The sequence below is a fragment of the Entelurus aequoreus genome, linkage group LG11 (assembly GCF_033978785.1).
Source record: "Entelurus aequoreus isolate RoL-2023_Sb linkage group LG11, RoL_Eaeq_v1.1, whole genome shotgun sequence".
Classification (NCBI taxonomy): Eukaryota; Metazoa; Chordata; class Actinopteri; order Syngnathiformes; family Syngnathidae; genus Entelurus; species Entelurus aequoreus.
The window spans coordinates 14,979,371-14,991,870 of record NC_084741.1 but is presented as its reverse complement, the minus strand read 5'-3'; the positions used below and the strand labels follow the sequence as shown (position 1 = coordinate 14,991,870).

Genomic DNA, 12,500 nt, shown 5'->3' with positions numbered 1-12,500 from the left:
GCCGGGTTAACTTATAAAGTGCAATTTTAAATTTCCCGCTAAACTTCCGGTTGAAAATGTCTTTGCATGATGACGTATGCGCGTGACGTAACCAGTGAAACAGAAGTATCGGTACCCCATTGAATCCAATACAAAATAGCTCTGTTTTCATCTCATAATTCCACAGTATTCTGGACATCTGTGTTGGTGAATCTTTTGCAATTTGTTTAATGAACAATTAAGACTGCAAAGAAGAAAGTTGTAGGTGGGACCGGTGTATTAGCGGCGGACTACAGCAACACAACCAGGAAGACTTTGACTCGGATAGCAGACGCGCTAGCCGACGCTAGCCACCGACCGCACGGATGATCGTGGTGAAGTCCTTCGTCCTTCCGTCGATCGCTGGAACGCAGGTGAGCACGGGTGTTGATGAGCAGATGAGGGCTGGCTGGTGTAGGTGGATAGCTAATGTTTTTATCATAGCTCTGTGAGGTCCCGTTATACTAAGTTAGCTTCAATGGCGTCGTTAGCAACAGCATTTTTAAGCTTCGCCAGGCTGGAAAGCATTAACCGTGTATTTACATGTCCCTGGTTTAAAGGCCTACTAAAATGAATTTTTTTTATTTAAACGGGAATAGCAGATCCATTCTATGTGTCATACTTGATAATTTTGCGATATTGCCATATTTTTGCTGAAAGGATTTAGTAGAGAACAACGTCGATAAAGTTCGCAACTTTTGGTCTCTGATAAAAAAAAACCTTGCCCCTACCGGAAGTAGCGTGACGTTGTCAGTTGTTCACTCCCTCATATTTTCCTATTGTTTTCAACGCAGCTAGAGCGATTCGGACCATTACCCCATTAATTTGAGCGAGGATGAAAGATTCGTGGACGAGGAACGTTAGAGTGACGGACTAAAATGCAGTGAAATACATATTTTTTTTCGCTCTGACCGTAACTTAGGTACAAGCTGACTCATTGGATTCCACACTCTCTCCTTTTTCTATTGTGGATCACGGATTTGTATTTTAAACCACCTCGGATACTATATTCTCTTGAAAATGAGAGTCGAGAACGCAAAATGGACATTCAGTGCCTTTTATCTCCACGACAATACATCGGCGAAATGCTTTAGCTACGAGCTAACGTGATAGCATCGTGCTTTAACTGCATATAGAAACAAAAAAAATAAACCCCTGACTGGAAGGATAGATAGAAAATCAACAATACTATTAAACTGTGGACGTGTAAATACACGGTTAATGCTTTCCAGGCTGGCGAAGGTTAACAATGCTGTGCTAACAACGCCATTGAAGCTAACTTAGCAACTTAGCAACCGGACCGCACAGAGCTATGCTAAAAACATTAGCTCTCCACCTACGCCAGCCAGCCCTCATCTGCTCATCAACACCCGTGCTCACCTGCGTTCCAGCGATCGGCGGAAGGACGAAGGACTTCACCCGATGCGTTTGGCGGCCCGGAGATGTAGGAAGTCAAGGTGAGGTCGCCGGCTAGCGCGTCTGCTCTCCAACAAAGTCCTCCTGGTTGTGTTGCTGTAGTCCGCTGCTAATACACCGATCCCACCTACAACTGTCTTCTTTGCAGCCTTCATTGTTCATTAAACAAATTGCAAAAGATGTCCAGAATACTGTGGAATTATGAAATGAAAACAGAGCTTTTTGTATAGGATTCTACGGGGTACCATAACTTCCGTTAAACTGACTTCGTCACGCGCATACGTCATCATACCGCGACGTTTCAGCCGGATATTTCCCGGAAATTTTAAATGTCACTTTATAAGTTAACCCGGCCGTATTGGCATGTGTTGCAATGTTAAGATTTTATCATTGATATATAAACTATCAGACTGCGTGGTCGGTAGTAGTGGGTTTCAGTAGGCCTTTAATAGTATTGTTGATCTTCTGTCTATCCTTCCAGTCAGGGATTTATTTATTTAGTTTCTATATGCAGTTAAGCACGATGCTATCACGTTAGCTCCGTAGCTAAAGTGTTTCGTCGATGTATTGTCGTGGAGATAAAAGTCACTGTGAATGTCCATTTCGCGTTGTTGACTGTCATTTTCAAGAGGATATAGTATCCGAGGTGGTTTAAAATACAAAAGGAGAGAGTGTGAAATCCAATGAGCCAACTTGTACCTAAGTTACGGTCAGAGCGAAAAAAGATATGTCTTGCACTGCATTCTAGTCCTTAACTCTAACGTCCCTCATCCACAAATCTTTCATCTTCGCTCAAATTAATGTGGTAATCGTCGCTTTCTCGGTCCGAATCGCTCTAGCTGCATTGCAAACAATAGAAAAATATGAGGAGGCTATCAACTGACCAAGTTACGCTACTTCCGGTAGGGGCAAGGCTTTTTTTTATCAGATACCAAAAGTTGCGATCTTTATTGTCGTTGTTCTCTACTAAATCCTTTCAGCAAAAATATGGCAATATCGCGAAATGATCAAGTATGACACAGATTGGATCTGCTATCCCCGTTTAAATAAAAACATTTCCTTTCAGTATGCCTTTAATCACCTCATGGGGACGCCGCCAAAGATGTCTGACGATATGGAGGCCATCTATGAAGTCAGGCTTTAACTAAAAGGTGAATGTTGTGCAACGTGTGTCAGATTAAATACTTTAGTGCACTTTAGTAAGTATACTGTGTACATAAGGGCCTATTCAGGCATGCCAAAGCTTTTTATTTGGCCTGCCGAACATCACCTATCCATCCATCCATTTTCTACCGCTTGTCCCTTTTGGGGTCGCGAGGGGGTGCTGGAGCCTATCTCAGCTGCATTCGGGCGGAAGGCGGGGTACACCCATGGACAAGTCACCACCTCATCACAAGGCCAACACAGATAGACAACATTCACACACTAAAAAATAGAGTTAATTCAAACTAGGGTTGCTCATGAATGCAGTACTGCCGCCACCCCGCAGGGGGCCACAGTTAGGCATATGTGTCACAATGAAGCAGCAGTGGGGTGAGTTGAAGAAGACTACTCAAGCAACCAAAAAATGGCACTATCAACCCTGAAAAAAATCTAAATAAATCGCGAAAATCTGACTTTTAACAGCGACTGGATAACAAAGTATGAGCAAGTCCTTGTCATTGTTTCCTGTCGGACCTTTTAAGCGACGGACACATTGTTCAAGACGAGCAGCAACAACGGTAGCAATCCACACCTGTGAATTGGTCGGATCTTTTTAGTGCATGAAGATATTTGGTTTGTTTTGTATTGTAATTGCTGACTTTGTGTTATTTTTTTGGCAAAGTAACTCCCTGGCGATAAAAGCTCGTTTAATACATGTCGTGGTAAATATGACCAGTAGAGGGCGATAACGCTACACCTTAGGTTTACTTTGTGTTGAGACACATTGTGTGCAATGTTTGCTGTGGATGTTTATTTTTTTTTTGTATGCGTAAACGTCTGTAGTTTATTATGTGTTTATTTATGTAAAATACACAATGAACGTTGTACTTTTGTAATGTTTATGTTAAGATTTTCAGTCTTACAAACCTAAATGAAGGAAGACGTGTAGAGAAATAAAACTGAGGAAGGACAATAATTCAAAAGAAGGAACATCAATCTTCGACAAAACCTCTGGAGCTTCTGTTTCTTCTGTCTAGCTGCACACGCTGGAAATGAGCAGCGAGGGCAGAACATAATGAATTTATTGACAGTGCAGTGTGAAAACCAATGTGTTTACTTTGCAATAAAGTACCGTATTTTTCGGAGTATAAGTCGCTCCGGAGTATAAATTGCACCGGCCGAAAATGCATAATAAAGAAGGAAAAAAACATATATAAGTCGCACTGGAGTATAGGTCGCATTTTTTGGGGAAATGTATTTGATAAAACCCAACACCAAGAATAGACATTTGAAAGGCATTTAAAATAAATAAAGAATAGTGAACAACAGGCTGAATAAGTGTACGTTATATGAGGCATAAATAACCAACTGAGAACGTGCCTGGTATGTTAATGTAACATATTATGGTAAGAGTCATTCAAATAACTATAACATATAGAACATGCTATACTTTTACCAAACAATCTGTCACTCCTAATCGCTAAATCCCATGAAATCTTATACTTCTAGTCTCTTACGTGAATGAGATAAATAATATTATTTGATATTTTACGGTAATGTGTTAATAATTTCACACATAAGTCGCTCCTGAGTATAAGTCGCACCCCCGGCCAAACTATGAAAAAAAACTGCGACTTATAGTCCGAAAATACGGTAAACGTATAACCTGCGGGGGCACTTTCTGATGAAACATCCAAATTTCGATGCCTTGGGCTCTTCAAACTGCGGCACTCTTCATTAGTAGTTGAATAGCCCTGGTGTACACTGTGTACTGAACAGTCAAGTGTTGTGTGTTTGTCCCTCCCGTTCGGCTACTTAGCAAAGATAAATAGGGTGCTAAGTGTCTATACAGCGTACTATTTTAAGTTATTGAGTGCGGATGTAAATGTGCTCTGCTTCAATAGGTGCACTTGGGTCGTATTACGGTATGTTTTTTTTTTTTTTTTACATGTAAAACGACATAACATGTAATGGTGGTTCTTTTGTCAAAATGTTGCATAGATTAAAAGCCACTTTTTGTCTCGTTTCAAAACAAGCCGTTTGAGAGGGGAAGCTGTTAAAGTTAAAGTCAAAGTACCACTGATAGTCACACACACACTGGGTGTGGTGAAATTACTCTCTGCATTTGACCCATCCCCTTGTTCCACCCCCTGGGAGGTGAGGAGAGCAGTGAGCAGCAGCCGCGGCCGCGTTCGGAATCATAGATGCACGCCTCATTGCCCCCGCCCCGGTAGCCATGTTTTGTACACTGCAAAAACTGAAATCTAAGTAAGATTAAACATCTCAAACAAGGGTGATATTTGCTTATTTTCTGTCTGATAAGATAATTCTTCTGTTTTATGTTAGAGTGTTTTACTTGTTTTGATACATGGTGTAATGACAAGTATGACCAGTAGATGGCAGTCACAAATTAGAGATACGTGTGGACTGCAGGATGACGCCTGTTCGATAAATGACTAACAAATATCCGTAAAGCAAGCGATCCCAAAACTTTGATGACGACGGGGAGAAAACGCTGTCAAAGTGGAGGCGCGTAATATTTAAGTGACAAAACAGTCACAGTAATTTGGTGCGCCTTACGGTCTGAAAATTACGGTACAGTGTTTTATTTTCCTGTTTTCAAACACAGTGTTACTGTTCAAACTGTGTGTAATACTACAGTAAAATACACAGTTAAATAAAACCTCTGCCTTGTTTTTAATGAATACTTAGGCATACTACGCTACTGTATTTGGCCGTTAATTAACCTCTTAAGGCCCAAGCTGTTTGTTTACATCCTTTTTTTTTATTTCTCTTTGGGCTTATTGGATCCTAATTAGAATAAAAACTAAGAATCATCTTTTGATATGATGTTCTTAGTCCACAAATACACAAATGTGTACTTCATGTGGAGTGACATGCTAATTTTTATTTTTACACTTTTTTTTCCAAATTCCATTGTATGTTATACTCTTCTGACACCACCAGATGGCAGTATAAGTGTCCACATAAGCGGCCATAAGACCCCAATTCAGTAGTGTACACAATTTTGGAAATAACAGCTAAAAGGTGCTGTACACGCATGTGGCCACTAAGCCTTTAGAGGTTTTAAGGTGGTACTTGGAGAGCCAAGTGTTTTTTGAGGTGGTACTCGGTGAAAAAAGTTTGAGAACCACTGTCCTAGAGAACGACAGGAGACTATGCGGGCAGAGCAGCCAGGTGTGTAACTAAACACTAAGGTTAAACTGCATCTCCAATGCTAGATACCGGATGCATACATGTGTATATGGACAATAAAATGCTTTTACGTCATGTTAATAACTCTACTGCACTGCTGCTTCGACTACTTGTAAACAATAGAGGCTAAAAGCTACAAGCTACTTCGCTAAAGTGACAATGGATTATAATACTAACTGATCCAAATAGAAGTAGTTTTGAGGAAAATCATTACTTTGCCAGAGGACAGTGACACTGTTGTCTTACATTAGAAGGCTAAGCTAGCGACACAACAAATCAAGCTAACATTGCTAAGGTATCGTTCACACATTTCGAACATACTGTTACTACTTGTCTCCTGCATTGCCATAAATAGTAGGCACTGATTCCGCCATTAAAAATAGCTTTACAGAAAATCCATCTCTTTGTGAAAGTTTCTGGATTTGTAAAGCAGGACTCTTCAATGTTGTGCAAACACACTCTGAGCGAATTTGTCACAGTTGAAGGCACATTGCCACAAATCATAAAAGTCAAAAGTAAGGCACTTCATACTTCAGATGAGGGGTTTGTGTAGTGACTTGTGCTGGTTCAAGTAACCGACAACAGGGCATCTTCCTTCATTTGGTTTCATGGTGGACATGTTTTGGAGTACAAACGCTTCTAAATAAATTAAAAACGGCGGACTCGCGCAAAGATGTTCGGATATATTAAATAAAATAATAAAGTCAGAGGACTAACATGTACTTAACAAAAGAAGAAGCTGTACAATGTACTGTACACAGTATACTTATTTGTAGGGGTGAACATTAAATATTTTAAAAATAATTATCGGGCTAATATTATTGATGAATTATGATGTCATACAGATAAACTTGATAACATTTATTATTAAAAATGCTCCAAAATTACTGCGGGTGGGTTGAGGTGAGCAAATCAAGCGCTCCTTTTCTGCTGTCATGAACTTCCCCTGAGCTCATTGTAAACAAACATGGTGTCGAACGTGTGGCACTACTTCACTGTGTCAGATTAGAGATCGACTATCTGCACCGATACCTGGCATTTTGACATCTATTGTATTTTTTTTTACAACTACACAGAACTACACCATCAGATACAATTTATACACATATGATACTAGTGTTTAGTTTATAAAAAATATTAGGGAAGTATATATTAGTAACCACTAAGGCTGTAAATTTTGGGCACCACACGATTCAATTTAGAATCAATTCCCAATTCTAAATCAATATTTTTAAAATAACATCGGGTGCCAGTTCTATGATTGACTACAATCCTCCATAAAATAAACAGCTCTGATATTTGTTTTGATATTACAAAAAAGAAAAAAGTTTAAAAAAAAATATAAAATTCCACCCAAACAATTAATAAAGTCAAGTAGAAATAAGGCAACAAGAGAAGTATCCAATACTTCTTTTTTGTCTTTTCTAAAGTAAATCAGTACAGCAGATATGGGCAACTTCATCAACAGAGTGGCTGGATGGGACAGAATTTAATAAAAATAAAAAAAATTTTTTGAGACTCCTAATAACCACTGCTTAACAGCCAGTTTTCCCAATATGTGAAGATTTATTTGGTTTTCACCACAGTGTTGACTTTTACTGCATATTTTATATATATATATATATATATATATATATATATATATATATATATATATATATATATATATATATATATATATATATATATATATATATATATATATATATTATAATATAATATAATATCAGCTCCAAACATGGGTTTTTTAGGGGTGTCAAAACATTTTTTCAAATGAATCACAATTCTTATTTGTAACGATTCTTAATCGATTAAAAACAATCAAAAATATTATTTGTATTTAAATTTGTCCTGTCCAGCCACTCAGACAAGTCATATTGTTGATTTAGATGCCCATATTTGCTGTAAAGATTTACTTTAAAAGGAGAAGTGTGAGAACCGTTGAGCTTTTATGACATCGAAAGCAGTCATTTTACGATCTACATTTTATGTTATTAATGTACCTGAACAGTAATCTAAACAAGGAAGTGAAGCACCACCTACCAGTGCGCAGGAGACATTTGCTGCACTGATGTCGAGGCACGGCAAAAAAAATAAAAATTTCTGGTCGGGAGTACGACTTGCCAGAATGTACCCTTTTCTTTGTCCATTTCTGCTTGCTATTTTCCTGCTTGTGGCTCATCAGTTATTAGTGAACGCAGCCAAGTTTCCCCTGCTAATGAACGACCGAGGGTCAAAAAGGACACGCGTGCGTTAAAGGAACTTATAATTAACCCGTTAACTTTGACATCCCTTGTTTGAATACAAGCAAACCTTTAGTAGATCAGTCCCGGAGCAAGCGAGAGTACCTGTAGTCTCCACTGTTCCTCTTGTTTGATGTTGTGTTGGCGTCTGCTGCCGACGACACGGTCACCACCTCAAAGCCCACACTGTATTGTCTGCATGAGAATCAAGGAGACAACTTGTGTCAGCACTTTCTCTGCATCACAGTTTATGAAAAAAAATGACCAGGAAGGAGAAACCTTTACATTCAAACTACTGACAGATCGAAATATTGTGGATCCATTTGTGGAAATACTGATTCAGACATTATCTCATGCCTTGGAGGTACAGTAGACCTTTGTAGGTTCCAGGAACCAGGGGTCTCATATAGAAATGTCCGATAATATCAGACTGCCGAAATTATCGGCCGATAAATGCATTAAAATGTAATATCGGAAATTATCGGTATCGGTTTCAAAAAGTAAAATTTATGACTTTTTAAAACGCCGCTGTACGGAGTGGTACACAGATGTTGGGAGAAGTACAGAGCAGTTGCATCTCCCAGTCATACTTGCCAACCCTCACGATTTTCCCGGGAGACTCCCGAATTTCAGTGCCCCTCCCGAAAATCTCCCGGGGCAACCATTCTCCCGGTTTCCAACCAGACGACAATATTGGGGGCGTGCCTTAAAGGCACTGCCTTTGCGTGGCGGTCCAATCACATAATATCTACGGCTTTTCACACACACAAGTGAATGCAAGGCATACTTGTTCAACAGCCATACAGGTCACACTGAGGGTGACGTATAAACAACTTTAACACGGTTACAAATCTGCGCCACACTGTGAACCCACACCAAACAAGAATGACAAACACATTTCGGGAGAACATCCACACCATAACACAACATAAACACAACAGAACAAATACCCAGAACCCCTTGCAGCACTAACTCTTCCGGGACGCTACAATATACCCCCAACTCCCCCACACCTCAACCCCATGAGGCATGTTAAAAAAAATAATACACTTTGTGACTTCAATAATAAATATGGCTGTGCCATGTTGGCATTTTTTTCCATAACTTGAGTTGAAGTTGTTCTCTTATTTTGGAAAACCTTGTTACATTGTTTAATGCATCCAGTGGGGCATCACAACAAAATTAGGTATAATAATGTGTTAATTCCACGACTGTATATATCGGTATCGGTTGATATCGGAATCGGTAATTAAGAGTTGGACAATATCGGAATATTGGATATCGGCAAAAAAGCAATTATCAGACATCTCTAGTCTCATATATGGATGCGCCAATCGATCGGCCAATGATCAGTATTGGTCATTTTACGTGAAGAAGTATGTGATCGGCCAGCGCTGTTTAATGCCGTACACAAAAGCCCTAAGGCTGATGCTTTAATAATTTCTGGTCCCCCAACAGAGACGGCTAGCAGCTGACCATGTACAAAATGTCCATACAGTGTGGGGGCCGCTCCCCTACGTTAATAATCATAACCTTCAATGCGGAAAAAAAACAAACATTTTAAGTGTTGGAGGACTGCAGGACAAGGCTTAGCATGTTATGCACCGAGTAAGGACAAGCAGGAGCAGACAAGTAGGCATATATGATAATTGCTTAGCGTGAAACGACAGAGAAATAATCAGAGTTTCATACAGTTTAAGAAGTGTAGATGGAAGTGTGTTACGGCAGAAAGTAAGCAGTTATTAACAGGAAATGAACAAGTAGATTAATAAGAGCCAGAAAGAGGAAAATATAATAATTTATGTTAATGTGTAGCGGCCAGGAAAACACGTAAAGGGAGGGCGGATCCATATAGTTGTGGTATCGATATCAAGGGTAGGAGCAGTATCTGATTGATACTAGAGACATCAATATTTTTTTATTACTAAAAATATTTTTTTGTTGCTTTTGTTATTGTTTACAAATTCAGGGAATAATTCCCTGGACTAAGGAGGACTTTGAGGGCAAAAAGCTAAGGATTTAAAAGGATAGTAGATAATAGTTTTTACTTTTGCTTAGGTATTGTGTACTATTGACTTTGTTTTGATCAAACAATTGTAAGTACCATATTTTTCTGACTATAAGTCGCAGTTTTTTTTCATAGTTTGGCCAGGGGTGCGACTTATACTCAGGAGCGACTTATGTGTAAAATTATTAACACATTACCGTAAAATATCAAATATTATTATTTAGCTCATTTACGTAAGAGACTAGATGTATAATATTTCATGGGATTTAGCGATTAGGAGTGACAGATTGTTTGGTAAACGTATAGCATGTTCTATATGTTATAGTTATTTGAATGACTCTTACCATAATATGTTACGTTAACATACCAGGCACGTTCTCAGTTGGATATTTATGCCTCATATAACGTACACTTATTCAGCCTGTTGTTCACTATTCTTTATTTATTTTGAATTGCCTTTCAAATGTCTATTCTTGGTGTTGGATTTTATCAAATAAATTTCCCCCAAAAATGCGACTTATATGTTTTTTTCCTTCTTTATTATGCATTTTCGGCCGGTGCGACATATACTCCGGTGCGGCTTATAGTCCGAAAAATACGGTAATACAAGAAAATAAGGAACTAGTTTAGATATCATGTTGCTATTGTTGGACAGTGTCAATAGCACTCACCATAAATACAATGCTCACCTATGAGCACATTTCGTTCCATGACCATGCTGGCAACTCAGAATATTCGTCTTTCAAATCAATTAAATGCGTGCTTGGCCCTCTTTAAACAGCACCACTTGAATGCCTTTAAATAAAAACTGACTTTAGGGGAGGAATATTGTTTGAAAAACAATATATTAGAAATACAAAAAACTACAGTACAGTAGTTTTATGAATGTGACAGGGTAGGTAGATAATGCAAAATTCCCAGAGCCAGCACTACCGTGAACGTATCACCTGCATTTTGTAATGCAGTAATATTAATATGGGGGGGCGTGGCGAAGTTGGTAGAGTGGCCGGGCCAGCAATCGGAGTTACTGGGGTTCAATCCCCACCTTCTACCATCCTAGTCACGTCCGTTGTGTCCTTGGGCAAGACACTTCACCCCTGCTCCTGATGGCTGCTGGTTAGCGCCTTGCATGGCAGCTCCCGCCATCAGTGTGTGAATGTGTGTGTGAATGGGTGAATGTGGAAATACTGTCAAAGCGTTTGAGTACCTTGAAGGTAGAAAAGCGCTATACAAGTATAACCCATTTATCATTTATATAAGCATTTACTTCTTCCAACAGACTGAAGAGGATTTTGAAATCCTTTTTTATCTGTTTTGATTGGTGTCTTCCAGTCTCAAGTTACAGAAGAGGGAAGGCAGGTCAATAAAGCAGGATAGCAGCGAGTAATGGTGTTTAAAAAGAGGGTATTCCTAGTTATGCTATAAGTGCTGTGGTAGATTAGAGATATTCAGGTCAAGTGCTGAAAGCAGGGCTGCAGCCATTCATCATTAAAAAAAGTAATCTACTCGATAGATTGAATAGAGCATTTCTAGCCTCAATTCAACTTTTAGGGAAAATAGTTGAAATAAACCATTTTTCTACTTACCTTTATTCTTATAAATGCACAACATTGAAATTGCACTTTTACAACGGGAGCATCACTTCAGTGCATCTGGAAACTTCTTCAACATGTTCTTAAAGCCTTATTCCAAAATGAAAGACATTCCTTTTTGTTCAAAAAATTCTACACACACCCCAAAATGACAATGTGAATTTTTTTTATTTACAAATTAATTAAACATAAAAAGCAAAAAAATCACATGCAGATAAGTATTCACAGTCTTTGCTCAATACTTTGTTGATGCACCTTTGGCAGCAATCACAGTCTCAAGTCTTTTTGAATACGATGCCACAAGCTTGGCACACCTATCTTTGGACAGTTTTGCCCATTCCTATTTGCAAGCTCCATCAGGTTGGATAAGAAGCATTGGTTTTCATTCAGGATGTCTCTGTATTTTGTTGCATTCATATTTCCCTTTATCTTGACTAGTCTCCCAGTTCCTGCTGCTAAAAACCATCCCCACAGCATGATGCTGCCACCATCATGCATCACTGTAGGGATGGTATAGGCCAGCTGATGAGTGGTGCCTGGTTTCCCCCAAAAATGACGCCTGGCATTCACACCAAAGAGTTCAATCGTTGTCTCATCAGACCAGAGAATAATTTGTTCTCATAGTCTGATAGTCTTTCAGGTGCATTTTGGCAAACTTTTTACTAAGAAATGTCTTCCGTCTGGCCACTCTAACTTACAGGCCTGATTGTTGGATTGCTGCAGAGTTGGTTGTCCTTCTGGAAGGTTTTCCTCTCTCCACAGAGAAATTATGTAGCTCTGACAGAGTGACCGACGGGTTCTTGGTCACCTCCCTGACTAGACATTGATAAAAATGAATGCAACAATGTACAGAGACATCCTGCT

At 39.1% G+C, this 12,500-nt stretch overlaps 1 protein-coding gene across 1 annotated transcript in view; it reads right to left on the bottom strand.

Annotated features, from left to right (window-relative positions):
* Nucleotides 1-12,500, bottom strand: part of capn7 (calpain 7) — a 37,600-nt gene that overhangs the window by 696 nt on the left and 24,404 nt on the right. The window contains exon 20 of the mRNA XM_062062587.1: nt 8,142-8,231. Within this exon, the coding sequence (XP_061918571.1) occupies nt 8,142-8,231 (90 nt within the window). The remainder of the gene's footprint in view (nt 1-8,141; nt 8,232-12,500) is intronic.